General features: G+C 54.6%; 1 protein-coding gene across 1 annotated transcript; it reads right to left on the reverse strand.

The window, feature by feature from the left end:
- Positions 1–4,327: 4,327 nt before the first annotated feature.
- Positions 4,328–11,996, reverse strand: LOC133625195 (sperm-associated antigen 4 protein-like). Its single transcript, XM_061993723.1, has 11 exons — positions 11,955–11,996; positions 10,064–10,720; positions 9,677–9,780; positions 9,423–9,498; positions 8,609–8,688; positions 7,975–8,036; positions 7,453–7,528; positions 7,028–7,143; positions 6,391–6,558; positions 5,940–6,029; positions 4,328–5,251 (listed from the first exon to the last, which is right to left on the reverse strand). Exons 2-11 carry the CDS (start codon positions 10,156–10,158, stop codon positions 5,120–5,122), a joined length of 999 nt encoding a protein of 332 aa, XP_061849707.1. The 5' UTR covers positions 10,159–10,720; positions 11,955–11,996; the 3' UTR covers positions 4,328–5,119.
- Between the last annotated feature and the right edge of the window lie 4,502 nt (positions 11,997–16,498).

Consider the following 16,498-nt stretch of genomic DNA (forward strand, 5'->3'; position numbering starts at 1 on the left):
ACCTTTGGGTCTCTGGGAAGACCAGAGATGTTCAAAAAAAGAAGAGGTATGGATAAAAGCAAACTGGCTGTTACTAGTGGGCAGAGCAATGAAAGCCATTGGGCGGAATCAGCGGGACCGCAACCGCCGCTGTGCATGCGAAAGGGGCGTGACCACGTGCAATGAGGGGCGGAACCACTTGCGCTGGGGAGGGTGGGCACGGAGTGTGATTCTCCCTTCGCTTCTGAGGTTTTCTTAGGGCTTTTCCCCAAGGTAATAACTTCGGCCATTTCTCCTTTGGCACATGAGAACGAGAGCTGGCCTGCTGGACGGCTACCCCCAGCCAGGGGCATCCGACTTCCCAGGAGCCCCACAGCAGCAAGGCAGAGTCAATGTGAATCCAGCGGCGGGCATTACACTTTTTCCCAGTTCGCGTTCACTCTCGGGGCAGCTGCAGCTCTGCAACTCTGGGCTCGCCCCGTTTCCTCGCTCACCTTCTCCCGAGGAGCAGAAGCCTGACTCTCCACGGCTCTCCCACGGCCCCCAAGGGCAGGGAAGCAGCGGCCCTTAGGAGAGTCAGCCGCCATCATTACACGGGACTCTGCACATGCACCGCTTCCGAGCGTCGTGTCGGGTTTTGGTCACCCGGCAACAGCACCGGGGAGGAGCTAAACAGACGTACGCCTCCGCGCGTGCGCAGTTGCGCTACAATACCGCATTTTGACCACTTGGTGACAGCATCGAGCATCCGAAGGTGCAGTGCTTGGTTTTGACCACAGAGTGGCAGCAACGTCATTAAACCAGCGCTGCAATGCCGACTTTTCACCACTTGATGGCGCAATTGAGCCGCCAGGCTGCTGTACCCGACTGTGGCCACGGGGCGGCAGCACCGAGCCGCGTCCTGCGGGCGGGGGCGGGGGCAGCAGCGCCAACTAAACGGGAACAAATAAAATCGATTACTGAAAGAATGAATTAGTATGTTCCAGTTTGCACTGTGGGCTGAAGGATGTGAAGGGCAAAAATTAAAAATAGAGACAGCAAAAATTACAACTGAGATGAAAGAACATGTAAAAAGTGACTGTGCTCATTAAATATGACAAATAAGATAAATACAGGGACTTTAAAAGCAACCGTGATAAATGAAATAAAGCAAAAAGTGGAGGCATCACACTGAAATGGATACAATAACGGGCGTGTCAAATTGAGGAGAGTATGTAAAGGCCAGACACTCAAACAGTAAAGGGGACTGCAGACCAGCCACATGGAATAAGGAAATAATTTCTTAACACTTGCAGCTCCCTAAAAAGGAGACCTAGTAGAATGTGTGAAAACATGGAAGCACTAAGGAATAAGAAGAAATCAACACAAATAAAGCCACAGACATGGGGGGGAGACATCAAAAGAACATTTCAAAAGCAAGAGGCTTTTAGAGAAATGAAAGGGCAAGATTCTGAAACCAGGCAGCAGAGTAAAAAACAGGCAAAAATTTAAATAGAGTGGCACAAACAAAAGGAAAAAAAATTCATTTTAACAAAACAGAGAATACAATTAGGCATAGAAAGAACATTTAGAACCTGATGAGCTGATTGAGGAACTAATTAAGGAAGAGAGAGGAAAAAATAGGAAATAATGCCAGCAAAATAAAAGGTGTAGAAAAAGGAATTTTCAAATAGGCAGTAATAAGGGAAGCAAGAACTAATTAAGCCTGCACTGGGTGTTTCAGTGAGGGCTGTGGGGTGTGAAATGTGTGCCTGGCACTGACCACTGCTCTGGGCTCAGGACTGGCATTTCCTTGGCAGTGCCATGGACAGACATTTGTAGCTGCTTCTTGCTGCCCAGAGCCATTTGAGTGTCTTGCACGTTAAGCTTCAGCACAGAAAGTCTGGGGGATACGGCAAAGGCACAGCTAGAAATCCTGAAGGGTTCATTGGCTGAGTTCCATGGAGGTGCTGAGCTCATGCTGTGGCTCTAGACAGTGTAGTCCATCATCAGTGTGGTCTGCAACATAATGTGCTGGTGAGGAGCTGAGACTCACCATGGTGTGGGCCACAGCCCACACTCCCCTCCCTGTCCTCTTTCTGCTAGTGTCCCTGCTAGCCCAGAACGCCCAGGCTGCTCCATGGAGAATGCGGCAATAGGGTAGGTGGGCAGGCAAAAGCAGCACCAAGACCTTGGGGGTCTCAGTGGGGCTGGGGTGAGGCAGAGCCAGGAGAGCAGTGGGGCCACCCCATGAACAGGCAGGAGGCAGGTGCCCTGCAGGGAGGCACAGGAGGCCGTGGCCACTGCAGGAGCCCACCAGGTGGGCAGTGGGGCTGGAGCAGTGCCATGGGGTGTGAGACTTTCCCAAGAGCAAGCTCTGAACTGCCTGTCCCAGGGCAGCCAGACCTCAGTCTGCCTTTTGGGGCCAGAGCTGCACAGCAAGGCCAGGCTCAGCTGCTCCCCAGCTGGGTCCCGGCTTTCAGCTTTGGGCATGTCCACCCTTGGGACATGTCCCCTGAGGAGGTTGGGAGCTCCAGCCCTGCAGTATTCTCCTTGGGCAAATGCGGGTCCCCAACACAAGCCCCAGCCTGCAGCCTGGGAAACTGTCAGGGCAGCACTGGTGCAGCCTCTCGCTGCCCAACCAGCTCTTCTCCAGGAAGCTGCCAACGATCATTTTGTCCCTCCTGTCAGGTACAGAGACATCTCCCAGTAAGGAACATTTGCCCGTCTGCTCCTTGAGTGGGGTTGCAAATGGCCTGGAAACAGAATGTAGAGAGCTTCCAGATGCTGGCCAACAGGTCACTCAGGCCCCTCTCTAGAGCTCTGGAAATCTCCACCCACACCTGGGTCCCAGCTGGAGTTGGCAAGATGGGTAATGCTTCCCATCAGCTGATTTGGTACTTTGCATCAGCTGTTTCTGCCGCTGATTGGGCTGCAGCATCTACCTGTCATCTCTGCAGGACGTCATTCAGTTTGCCAAAACATGCCCTAAGTGAATTGCACACAAGAAGATCCCCTGCAATCTCCTGGTGTCTCAGCAGATCAAGTTTTGCTGTCTACTGATAAACCCTCTTTCTTTCTAATCAAACCTACATCTAACATCTAACTAAAACCTACATCTTACATCTAACTAAACTGACCCTCTTATTTTCTAAAGAGACAGACAATGAGCTGTTGGAGAAGCCAGAGGCTCAGAGAAGAGGCAGCCAGGCAATGGAGGAGGACAAAGCAGACGCAGTTGAGTCAAGAAGCCTGACAAGTAATTGGTCATCCAGAGTCATATATCAAAGTTGCAGGGTGTCTGCAAGCTCTTCCCCTGGTTCCAGGTTCTGCAATTGTGTGTCTACAGCCAAACTCTTCGTACAGAGCAAGTGTTCTAAAAGAAGCCAGGAACATCTCTCTGAGGACAACCTTTCCACTTTCTGCCTTCTATCTGGGTCTCTCTTGTTATGCCATCCTCCCATGAACCCAGACTCGAGAAATGCACGTGTACTTTGGGCTTCCCCAGTTGCTCATCACAAGAACTTTGATGGAGGAAAAAGCTCTGGAGATCTGTGTGTTCTGTGAAGGAAACAGACACGTTCAGAGCAACAGTGCAGCCATATCACCCCCTGCCAGCCCTGCTCCTGCTCAGGAACAGGCTCCCCAAAGCAGCTGGGCATCCTCTGCATGCCATCCTTGGGACTGCATCTCCTTCCCTCGGCCCTCTGCCTCTGCTGCTTGTTCTGTGCTGACAGAGAGGCCCAGGAGGGGCTGTGACACGTAGGGCAGCTGCTGGGCAACTCCACGACGATCCCCTTGTCCCCTCGGCTCGCCCTCCCCTGGCAGCACGAGGGCAGGGGAGAGAAGGGGCTATGCTGGGAGGAGAGAACATTGTCCCACCCGCCACCGGCCACAGGACAGAGCGCTGGGGCTGCTCGAGGGCTTTTGGCACCGGGCACCCCTCTTTCTGCAGGGCACAAAGGCCTTGCTCTGTGAAGTCACAGTCTGCCTTAGGGTGCGAGGCCCTGCAGCACGTGCCTCGGGGAGAGGTTTCACACAGCTTCCTTGTTCACATCACTTCTCCTAAGCTACATTGCAGAGACAAATCTACACCAATCTGAACTGACACATCATTTATCCCCTCCCACCCTTTTTGGTTTTCCTTTTCTGTCCTTTTTCATTGCGGTTTTAGGCCCAGCCAGGCACAAGAGCCACACAGCCGCTCGCTCGCTGTCCTTCACTCTCCGTGGTAGCACAGGGAAGAGAAAAGGTGTTAACGGCCTCATGGAAGTCCTCCAGGACAGGGAGAGCTCGCTCACCCATGACAGTCCAGGTGAAACAGACAAGACCGCTTGACTTGGGGAAGAAAACGCAGTTTTGTTTAATCGGCCACCAACCAAAAAAGTAATTAACAGACGCAAAACAAAGGAGGATGATGAGGAAGAGCAGGATCAGTCCCTTCAGACAGTCTTTCCCCCATCCATCCTCTCTTCCTGGTCTCAGACACTTGGTCCCCGTAGCTCTGCTTCCCTGCTGCCCTCAGCAGCACAGGGAGGCAGGGAAAGGGACTTGCAGTCAGTCCTTCCCTGATGGCTCCTGCCTCTTGTCTCACCTCCGCGCAGGGGGCTCCTCACAGTTCCCCTGCCCCAGCACTGGGTTCCTCACACGTCAGCCAGACATATGTCCGTCCCGAGGGCTGCAGCGCCTCAGAGCCGGCTCCCGCGTGGGTCTGCTCCGCGGCCGGCCCCCGGCCCAGCACGGCCGGCTCCAGCAGCCTCCACACACGGCGCGGGGCCTCCACTGTGGGGTCCTCCCGGGGCTGTGAGGGCGTTTCAGAGCCACTGGCACACTCCATGCTTTGCAGGGGTTGCAGACTTCCCTTCTCAAACAGTAGTCGCAGAGGTGCCAGGTTGGCCCGGCCTGAGACGGAGGGGGGCCCAACTCAGAGCCAGGGGAAGGGTGTGCAGGTGACCCAACAAGACCAAGATAAGAAACCCGAGAGCTCTACAAACAGGGGACCTAAGACAAAGACCGTACTTGGAAGAAGGAACTGAGAGTTCACGGAAAGGGCTCAAGACACCTGCAAGACACCTTTTCAACAACCACTAGGGACTACTGCAGACCATCAAAAAAGAAAAAATGTCTCCCCCAAACCCAACAACATTTGGACTCTCTGCTTTCACAACGGGCTCTCCGGTTTTGCCATCTTCCCGTGGACCCACACTCGACAAAAGCAGGTGTACTCTGAGTTTCCCCAGTTGTCCAGTACAAGCACTTTGATGTAAGAAAAGGCTCTGGGGTGCAGCGTGTTCTGTGAAGAGAGAAAAGGAAATGGAGATGTTCAGAGAAACAGCGCAACCGCATCTCCCCCTGCCAGCCCTGCTCCTGCTCAGGGACAGGCTCCCCAAAGCGGCTGGGCATGCTGTGCACGCCGGCCCTGCTGGGGCTGCGTCTCCTTCCCTCCACCCTCTGCCTCTGCTGCTTGTTCTGCGCTGACAGAGCGGCCCAGGAGGGACTGCGATGCGTAGGGCGGCTGCTGGGCAACCCCACCAAGCTCCCGCTGTCCCCTCGGCTCGCCTTCCCCTGGAAGCCTGAGGGCAGGGGAGAGAAGGGGCTGCGTGGGGAGGAGAGGACACTGTCCCACAGGACGGCCACAGGACGGAGCGCTGGGGCTGCTCGAGGGCTTTTGGCACCGGGCACCCCTCTTTCCGCAGGTCACAAAGGCCTTGCTCTGGTGCAGCGTCTGCGTGTGCAGCTGGCTCCGCTGAAGGCAGCGGCTGCAGCCAGGGATCTCTCGGAGCTTGTGCACCCACCTGCCTGATCCTGCCCGTGTTGTCCTTTTGCTGCCACTACCACACGCTGCTCAGCCCTCACAACCCCACCAAGTCTCTCAAAGCGACCCAGTGCTCAGGGAGACAGCATTCCCACCCTCCCTGCTGTTGACTTGCAGGCAAACCTCTTTTGCCCCGTGGCATCTCTCCCCCCTGCACAGACTGTACCTTCAGAGGCAAGGGCTGAATGGCTTCTTTTTCCACATCGTACGTGAAAAAACCGAGACAAGTTCCCTCATCTCCATCAGCATCCAGTCCCTCAGAGGCAAAACACAAGGAGAGAGCTCGGACTCATGTTGACAAAGAGGGAATGTTCGAACGTGCTGCACCAGCCCTGCTACCCACCCGGCCTCTCCTGGGCAACAGCCACAGCCCAGTGCTGGCCGGGGATGGGCTCAGTCTCCGCCTTAAGCTTTGGTCAAGAACCCTGAGGGGCTTTGGCCACAGTACGTCATGACAGCGATGAAAGCTCTCAAGTCCTTGAAGCACCTGTCTCTAGGGTACTGCAATGCTCAGGAGAGAGCGGGGCAGCAGCCTCAGAGGGAGCACAAAAGCAAGCGAGTCCCTGTCTCGTTCCCCCAGGGCCCGATGGAGCCAGAAGCGCCCAGCACAGACTTACATAGACAGCCATGGATCTGGGAGCACTGCTGGCAGCCACAAACAGCAAGCCTTCCTCAGCGACGTGCTGCACAGCGATGGCAGTCAGGTGGACTCGGGCTGGCAGCCTGATGACCACCTGGCCAGAACGCCCATGGAAGCACCAGCGCTTGCCCAGGGAGACGTCCATCTGCAAAGCAGCACAGGAGAGCAATGAGACAGGAGTGCGTGCCGGGGCCAGTGCAGCTGGCTCCTCTGGCCTGGAGCACAGGCGCCTGTGTGCCTGGGGCACTGCTCCCGCTCCGGGAGGAGGTGCCTGCCAGGAAACAGACAGAAGCGGGAGGCATCTTCCCTGCCTGCCAAAGGGGCTCTGCCTCTTAGGGAAAAGAGGAGAAAAGGGGCTGTGAAACCGTCCTGGCCAGGGCCCCCGCCTCACGCCCCCAAACCAGCACTGGTAGGAGCGAGGGGGGCAGCAGGGTCGCAGCAGGGCCCCTCAGTCCTGCTCTGCTCCCCTCCTGAGGGGAACCACTGGGTTTTGGCAAGCTCTGCCCTGTGTTGGAGCTCTGGTTTCAGGAACCTGATCAACACTGTGGGCTTCCACAGTGCCACTGGCAGGCAGGCAGACAGGCAAGCAGCGCTGGTGGCTTCTGCTACAGTACCTGCAAGATGGTATTGGGCCCATCCTCAGTGCACCTTCTGTTCAGCAAAGCATTGAAGACCCAGTTCCACCCGCACTTGTAGGTCTGGGAAGTTCTCGTCATGTCAACAGTGGCATCTGTGAGGAAGGGAGGGTAGATGACTACAACAGCCACAGACCAGGAGGCCCACCGAGTCCCCTCGGAGCAGAGTCCCTCCATCAGCACAGGAACGCGTGTGGGGGCAGCGGCGGGGGCACACAGGCTGAGGGTAGCAGCAGGAGGGACGTGTGTGGCAGCAGGAGAGCCACGCTGCCACAGCCTTCCTCTTGGGCTGCACTGAGCACATCAGCTCCCCTACTTTGGAGAGCGGTGCCTGGAGCACAGCCTCCTTGGGGCTTGCTGCAGACAGGCACAGGGCAAGGAGACGGGGCTGCTTGTGTCCGTACCCAAGCTTTTCAGGGCCCACTCAGACTTCCTCATGTTGCCTTCCAAAGCCATCTTCAATGCTCCCTGGTCGTCTTCCTGGGAAAGCCATGAAGGAACACAGAAAAGAATCCCATCAGCAGGCTGCTCAGCGTGCCTACTGGCACCCAGAGATGCAAAAGCTCGGTGTCAGCAATGCGAGTCCACGGAGCCGCCAGACTCGCTGCTGCTGACGTGAGCCACAAAGGCTGAGAAACACCGTCTGAGGCTGTGGCTGTGAGGTGGGTTGACAAGGGGCCCCACACCCTCACGGCCACCCTCCATGCTCTCCAGGTCAGCTAGGAGATATGCCCAGGCCCTGGCGGCGGCGGCTGGCCCTCTGAGCCTGCCTGGCTCTCGCCCCTGCCTCAAGGGCACAGCCAGAGCACCGGCACTACAAGGGAAAGGACGTCAGGAGTCCTGCGCTGCCCGCAGCAGCCCGTTGACCTGGGCCTGGCCCTGGTTGCTCCCTTGCAGGAGGTGCCCGTCCCATGAGTGTCACCAACCTCTGTGCCTGCCTTTGCCTGCATCCTCCACGCTGACAGCAAGGTCCCGCAGTAAACGACAACTGCAATTCACATCAGCAAGAGACAGTTACTTGCCTGGGGCTGCAAGCAGACCTACACGCCCCTTGTCTCCTCCCTGTTGCCCTGGGCTGGGGCAGCAGGTTGGCTGGGGAGGTGGGGAACGGTGAGGGGTGCAGAGAAAGGCCATGCGCCTCTGCCCGGGAGCCATCAGCCCAGGCTTCAGGGGCTGCGCAGCCCCGGGCTCCGTGGTGCTCGGGGCCCCATTTCCCCTCCCTGCTCCCCTGAGCACTGTGACCAGGCTGCAGGGACCAGGAGAGGTACCTCTCCATCAGTCCCGTGCACGGCCCCTCTTGCCGTCTCCAGTTCAGGCTTGGACATACATAGGCCCTTCTCTCCCAGACACAGGCGACACAGGCTGAGCCCTCTGGCTTGCTGGCCAGAGCAGCAGCATGCCGGGGAGACTACCAGCCTTAGTGGCAGTCCAAAAGCCAGTCCCAGTCAAGGACACGCTCAGGAAGCACTTGGGCCCCAGAATTACCACACGTAAACAGGAAAGTTGGCCATCTGAAAGCTGCCGTGCAGCACAGACAGGCCTTTGCTCACGCCAACTCACCCAGAAGCAGTACGAGCACCAACAAGAACTTGTTTTCCAGGGCTGCCCTGAACCTCTTGTTCTCCAGGGATGTCTTCAGCCTGAAACAGAGGGAGCCTCGTGGCCGTCAGCGAGCCAAGGCTGGAGCAAACCCCTTCACAGGCAGATTCCCCTTTTCAGGCTGAAAAGCCTGTGCTTTGGAAGCCTGTCACTGACAGAGCTGGCAGAGCAGCGCCCGGGACTAATACACGCTATCCTCACCCTTCGGCAGTGCCAGCAGCTCTCCCCCAAAGGAAGGGCTCCAGGAGCACCTTCCAAAAGCCACTGACAATCGTGCTGGGAAGCAAAGAGGTCGAGCAGACCATGGAGACTGCATTTCAGCAGTCTTTTGGCTGTGAACCTTGCTCCCTCTCTCTGGCTGAGAATGCAGGCGTGCTCTCGCTTGCCATCACACAGTCCTCTCTAAGGGGGGTTTCTGCACAGCTGGGAGGCGCAAGAGCCTTGTCTGGCTCTGCTCTCGGGGCCCTCCCAGACCTGCACGGTCTCTTGCCAGAGCTGTGGAAAACCCTTTCCCTGTGCAAGTGTCTGGCTAGTGACTGCCCCACCGTGGCCCAAGTTTGGGCCTCTGGCAGATGTGGGAGTGAGAGTGCCAAGGGGATTTGCTCTTGGTTCTCCCTGTGAATGGCCGCAGCCCCAGCAGTGTCCAAGCCTCAGTGCCCAGAGCGGAGCACGGGGCAGCTGCCTGGGGAGGCCTCTCTGCTCTCCCCTTGGCTCGTGCTGGCCCTCAGGCCTCTCCTTCCTCCCCCCGTGCCCAGCAGAACCACATAGCACGTACCTAGCAAAGGTGTGCGAGTGCTGCAGCCGGTTCCACAGGCAGACTGCCAGTGTGCAGGCCAGGCTGAAGATCATCCCTGGGCAAAGAAATCGGAGAAAAGTCAGGCCTGTCTCTTGAGGCCTCTTCTCATGGATGCCCAGCCGAGGCGTCTGTTGTCTCCCTGTGGGGACTCTGCGCTTCTCCTGCCGCTCCTGCCGCTGGCACAGCGCAGCTCACCCAGTTCACCCCCGAGCAAGCACCAGTGCTGAGCTTACCTCCAACGTCTCGGCCTTTGTGGTGCCCTGCCTCGGGCTGCGCTCGAGCAGTGTCTGAGCCGGCAGCTGGTGGCAAGCTGACATCTGGCTCTACACAGACCGTACTATGGCAGGAAAAAAAAAAACAGGTGCCAGTTACCCGCTGTCCCCAGGCTGTGTGAGCCAAGGCCCTCGCCAGGAGCTGGGCTCTGGAAGCCTCCCAGGGCATGTCCCAGCTGCAGAGAGAGAGGGCAGCAAGGCCGGGCTGCTTCCAGGACTCTCCCCTCTCCTTTCCCCATCCTTAAGCTTTACAGGCCTGCAGTAGAAGAAGAGGAACCAAGGTGGCAGCAGCCCAGCCAAGCAGCCCAGCTCCATCCTCCCCTCATCCCTCCCTGCTCCCCCTCCTACCTGCTCTGCTGGCAGGGGGTTGGCTCCACTGCTTCCTCCTCCAGATTGCAGACAACCCGTTGGCGTCTTGCCGTGGTTGCCCTTCTTCTTGGCATCTCTGGGCAGAGGTAGGCTGCCTGCTCACGCTTCCCTCCTCACTCCCAGTCGTTGCCTGGTCAGGCCAAAGCAGCTCTCCAGGAGCGACTGCCCCGGGTAACTGCCAAATGGCATCTGAGTGTTCCTTCCCTCGTCACCCTAACCACAGGGCTGTGGGCAGAGGACTCTGACATCACAGTGGGGCTCCCTGGGGCCCAGGAAGGGGGAGAAGCCCCAAGGGCTCCCTGGGCATCACGGCTGCCTCCTGCCTGGCACAAAGGTGTCACTGATATTGGGAACAGACTCCTCAACGCCAACGTACCATTAGAACCACTGAGTCATTTGGGTTGGAAAAGCCCTATGAGCTCCTGGAGTCCAAGCCCTCCCCTCCCCCTGCCACGGCCACCACTAACCCACGGCCCTCAGCACCTCAGCTCCAAGACCTTGGCATCTCTCCAGGCCTGGGCACTCCCCCAGCTCCCTGGGCAGCCTGGCACAGGGGCTGACAGCCCTCTCAGGGAAGCAGACGTTTTTTTCTCGCAGCGCTGAGTGCACAGGGGATCGCTCCACTCCACGTGCACCCTGCAAAATGAAAGAACACTCCTTATAGACATCAGAGAAATGAAGTGATTCTCTTATTTTGGGTACTGCAGCCTCACTGAAACTGTTTTGAATTTCTGCCCTGTGTAAGGCTCTCTCCCCCAGCCGCCCCCCAGGCTGATTTTGAAGGCCTCAGCTCACGGGTGTCTGCAGAGCAGATAAGGGGGCATTGGTGCTTTTAAATACTTTTAACCCTGTGCTTGCAATTCTCTCATCGTTCAACTCCAGGTCCAGATCATGCTTGTAACAAAACAGCAAGAGGCTGGGGGTTTGGGGTCTGTACATAAGAAATCTCCAAAGTCTAGGATCAGGGGGACCCCCGACAGAGAGCAGCGAGGACTAGAACCGGGATGCTCATGGGGAACGGGGCTTCTGACAGGCCACTCAGGCACTGCACAGCACACGCTCGCTCCTCATGAGCTGTGACGGAGGAGCTACTGACCAAGAGACAAGAAGGGACTACAGAGCAGAAGCAGAACTAACCAGACCGGGGCAGCCTTCCACCTTTAAAAAAACATCTCAATAAAAAGTTACCTCACTTCCATTTATTTGTGAGATGCTATACTCCATATAGCACGAGCACATCAATACTACAAAGTTCCGCTGTTTGGAACGGAGAACGCGGTTGCTCTGGTACTTCTGTACAACAGGAGGACAATTGCTAAGGCACTTCCTCGAGGGCGGAAACAATAAGAGCACCAGTATCCTTTCAGGCAATACAGTAGTAATGACAGTGTTAACTTTGAACAGACTTCCTACACAAGACAAAGGCCCGTATGCTCCTAGGAGCAGCTTGTAGCAACGCTGGTCTAAGCCAGAACAAAACACAGCAGCGTGCTGCAAGACTTTATGTTTTACCTTTTTGCCAACATTATTAAGGAAAACAAAACAGAGAATACAATTAGGCATAGAAAGAACATTTAGAACCTGATGAGCTGATTGAGGAACTAATTAAGGAAGAGAGAGGAAAAAATAGGAAATAATGCCAGCAAAATAAAAGGTGTAGAAAAAGGAATTTTCAAAGAGGCAGTAATAAGGGAAGCAAGAACTAATTAAGACAGTGAACTAAAATGGCAATTGTCTGTGGCAATGCAAAGCCACAGACAAAAAATTCCAGAGCTCTATTTCCCCTTTAGGAGTGTGATTTAGATCCCAACTCCCACCTAACATTAAAGAAAAACTCCTAACATTAGGCCTTACATGGAAGTCCTCTGACCTTTGACGTTCCATCTGCTTTACTGCTGCTGAACCGCTCCACCTCAAAGGGCGACAGTGCAGACAGCAACTCCAGGAAAATGAAATGCGTCTGGAACAAAAGAGAAAGATTTACCATTAAACTCTCTTGTCACTCCTCTACACAAAACAGCTGAACTTAAAAAAAATGTGCATTCAAATCTGCTTTATACTAGATACTGTGCTTAACCTTGAGCAGTCCTGAAGCTCTGACCTCAGCCAGCCACCACTGCTTTCCTAAACATCAAAATGCACCTGCCCAAACTGCTTAACCTCACCTCAGCAATCAACAGAGGGACAGGCAGAGCCCCGACTCCAAAACAGCCCAGGACCAAAATAAGCTCCCTTACTAGAGGCTGTGGCTCATATACCCCAGCTCATAATCACTGCTCTTATCACAAACACCTGGGAAAGGACAGAGGCAGCTACAGGGAGCCACAAAGGCTTCCAGGGGAGCAGCAATCAGGCTTCTCCTCTGCCTCAGGCTTACTGTGTGGAAAGGGTGGGATGGAAAAAGCCATCCTGCCTGGAAAGGAGGATGTTGCTCTTGCAGTGCAAACACATCTCTAGGATTGGCAATGTGAACAGATTAAGATTTAAACAGAGCTGTTCTAGGGTAGAGACAGAAAAAGATGGAGAAGCTGTATTTAAGCAGTTTCTTTACATTACACAATTCAACCCAATGCCATTCCTAATAGAGCTGTAACCCTGATACTGAACCAAATCCAGACGAAACCCAACCCTCTGGATCCTAAGCAGTTATTACAGGTGCTGTTGCATGTGGATGGCTCCCGAGCAGCATTTCTCCATGATGAATCCCCTTTTGTTTCTGTTTTCCCTTGTAACTCACCTACCTGTTCCTATAGGGACAGGGTAGGTTTTCCATTCCACTTCCTCGTGTCCTCTCTGCACAGACAGACCCCACAGGATACCCTGGTGTGTGTACCCTCTGCAACTCCTCCCTTGATCAGAGGAGACAATAGCTGAGACATGGGCCCATACAGGTGGGGAGTAGGATATGTGGTTTTTTTAATTGATGGAGTTCCTGGGCCAGTTTCTCCCCAGCTGAGACACAGAACCATACACAGGGAGGAAGAGAGACTTCCTCCATACTGTCAGTTGACCAATGACTTCATGCACAGTTTGCCCCTCTCCGTCTTTCCCACACACGAATGTCAATGCATTTGCATAACACGGTGGTGCACTTTCTAGGAACTTTTGCCACATGAGGGGTGGCAAAAGCCTCCTTCAAGACAGCACAGTTACTACCTAGTAAGTTCAAGTACAATTGCAAACATTGCAAACAAAACCATTGCTGCTATAGAGAAACTGCAAACCACAATCCCTAGTTTATCCAAGGCAGTGTTGCAAAGCTGAATAACTTAACTCACTGCTGACTTCACAGGGAGATGTTTGCACACTCAAGCTGCTCAAAGGACATAGACCAAAACAGCAACATTTAAATCAAAAGGAATCTCAAAACAAAGTCTTGCACCAGATTACAAAACACAGAAGGTCCTGAGGATCCAGGACATTACAGCCTAAGCTCACCCTGTGACTATGAAACAGATGGTTATTTAAAGATATGTTTACTATTGTATCAATAACAATGTCTGTTTCTGTGCAGCCCCGTGCAACAAATCCACTGGGACCTGATGGGCTCAGAAATACTGAAAAATCAAACACGGAAACATAATTTCAGGAACTGGGAGGTTTCAGGCACCTCTGGGAACCTTTCCAGTGCCCCCATCCCTGACCCGCTGCCAGGATCCAGCCCAAAGCTGGTGGCTGCCCGAACCCCACTGCCGTTTGATCAGCTCCAACCCGCCCCTCGCAGCCCAGTGCTGCAGCTGCAGTGGGCTTCAAATAGGTCTGGCCCCGCCCCAGACCCACCCCCAGTGCCCCCAGACCCGCCCCAACTCCCACCACGCCTGACGGACAATGTCCCACAGCCTGCTGCCCGCATTCTCTTCGTGCCCCCAGGATGTCACTGCCCTCCTTGCCCACCAGGCCACGCTGCTGTGCCATGCTTACTTTGCTGCCCACCAGAAATCCCCTGTCCCTCTCCTCAGAGCTGCTCTCCAGCAGCTCACCCCCAGCCTGTGCTGGGGCAGGGGATCCTTCCTCCCCAGGGGCATGACTCTGCACTTGCCCTCGCTGAACCTCAGCAGCTCCCTCTCTGCCCAACTCTCGGCCTGTCCACCTCTCACTGAATGCCAGCTCGGTCTCTGTGCGTCAGCCCCTGCTCCCAGCTCGGTGCCAGCAGGGAACTGGCTGAGGGAACATGCTGTCCCTGATTGCAGGTCCTTGCTACAGACCCCCATCCCAGAGCAGCTGTGCAAAGAGCTTTGCCCCAGGACTGCTTTAGCAGTCCTTAAAGAGGTGGCAGATTCTGCTTGCTTCGTGTCAAAGTTCCTCTTTCCCACACACAATGCCAGGGGCAGGAAACAGCCCCACAGGCCCAAGCAGGCGATGGAGATTGAACACCAGGCTGGCTACAACTCCCACCCACAACCAGCCTCCTCCTGGCCCCTCAGCAAGAGCATGAGACCACTGGGACTGAACCTCTGCCTCAGAGCCGCAGCAAGGGCACCTTTGATGAGAAGGATGGGACCACAGCGGTGGTGGCTTCACCAATAAAGAGGCAGCAAAGAGGCTGAACAGCACCAATCAGACCTTCCAGCACCAACAACAGCTGCTCAAACTGCACAGCCTTAACAGCGATGGACACTTTCACAGCCTTGCTTGTTTTTAGCTCAGCACACAGACGCTTCACACGGTCATGAATATCAACTTCTCTGCCCTGGGCAGCACACAGCTGGAGTTCACGAGACATTCCGTGTATGATATAAAGCAGGGACATGTTAGAGAGAACAGGGAGCAGGGGATGGGGAAGTCTGTACCCTCTGAGTATCTCAGCCAAAGGGCAAAGGAGGAGGGTCACAAGTGGTAAGGAAGTCGAGAGAAAAGGAGGCTGCACCCTGTGCCAAGCTGAGTCCCCACAGGGGGCTGAATATGACTTACTGTCCCTTTCTTCAATAAAAGCAAACCTCCACAGAGCTCCAGCCCAGTGTAATGTCCAGTCCTGGGCTTCAGCCAAGGTCCCTCCCGCTGCTCCCTGCCGGGGTCCCACTGCGGGGCTCCAGCAGCTCAGGCGCCGCCCCCTCCCTGCCTCTAGCCGGCATGGCCGCCTTCAGACCCGGCACCTTGTCCTGCCAATTTGTTGGCCAGGCCAACAAAGCCTGGCTAAATCCTCTCTACATGCACACATTAGGCATTGATCACCATGGATCAAGGAGAATGTCTGAACTCACAGCGCTCACCTCGTAAGGATCAACTCCTGATTCAGGACCTCTTACACAAGGTCTGTCTGCCAAATCAAGTGGGGAGCCTCACCAGAGTACAATCCAGAACGTGATACATTGGCTGAGCTCCTGAAAGCTCAGAAGAGCCAGGAGGGACAGCAGATTAGTCCTTTGCATCAAGGAATAACCCAGGAAATTATTGGCCAATAGACTTTTCAAAAAGAATAGGGCAAAATGGGAACAAGGATCTTTTCATCATTGTAGACAGCTTTTCTGGGTGGCCGGAGGCCTTCACCTGCTGCACCAACAAAGCTCAGGAAGCAACTAAACTCCCGTTAAAGGAAATTAGCCCAAAGTTAGGTGTTCCTTTGGAAATGTACTGAAAGAAGAACACACTGTTGCAGAACTTACACAAGTAAGCAGAGGTTTAGTTACAAGACGAGAACACCACACTCCTGACAAGCCACAAGCAAGCAGGAAAAAGAAAACATGAACTATACAATTAAATAACAAATCAGAACAATCTGTCAGGAAATAGCTGTGACTGGAGCACAAGCACTACCTTGGACATGACTGACAATGAGAACACAACCTCATGGTAAAAAAGCCCCATAACCTGAAGTCCCTAGGAGTTATTACATGAAAAGCCCTCCAATTCCCATATCCCCAGGGACAAAACAGAAAGAGACTGGAAAAGCTACAAAATACATAGCAAGAAGTATAGGATCTATATCCTATGGAATAGGATACACCTACACAACCCTACCAGCCTGAGACTCGGTTCACCTGAAGATGTAAAACACAAAACCTATAGAGACGTGGAAAGGAGCATTCTGAATTCTCCTGACTACATCTACAGCCATTAAAGTCAGGAGAGAAGGGCCATGGATCCATCCCCCCAAAATTAATAAGTCCCCAGCCTCATGGAGATTGTTGTGCTTTAGGCCCATCCAAGGACAAAAGACCACGATTAGACTTTAAGTACCACAGACCTGGAAACTCCCGGAGGGCAAGGAGAGCTTAATTCCTGCTTATGGTCTGGGACAAAGCAGAGCAGGCTACTCAGACTGGGCAACAAAAGACAACTTTATTGAATCTGCCTCCAACCAAAACATAACAAAGAGAAAAATCTACTGGAAAAACACCCCAGAGTGGGGCAAAGGTTGGAAGGCAACCATCCCTTTTACGATCCCCTTCCCCCTCCCCTCCTCTCTTCCTCTCC

Source organism: Colius striatus, chromosome 3 (assembly GCF_028858725.1).
Source record: "Colius striatus isolate bColStr4 chromosome 3, bColStr4.1.hap1, whole genome shotgun sequence".
Taxonomy (NCBI): domain Eukaryota; kingdom Metazoa; phylum Chordata; class Aves; order Coliiformes; family Coliidae; genus Colius; species Colius striatus.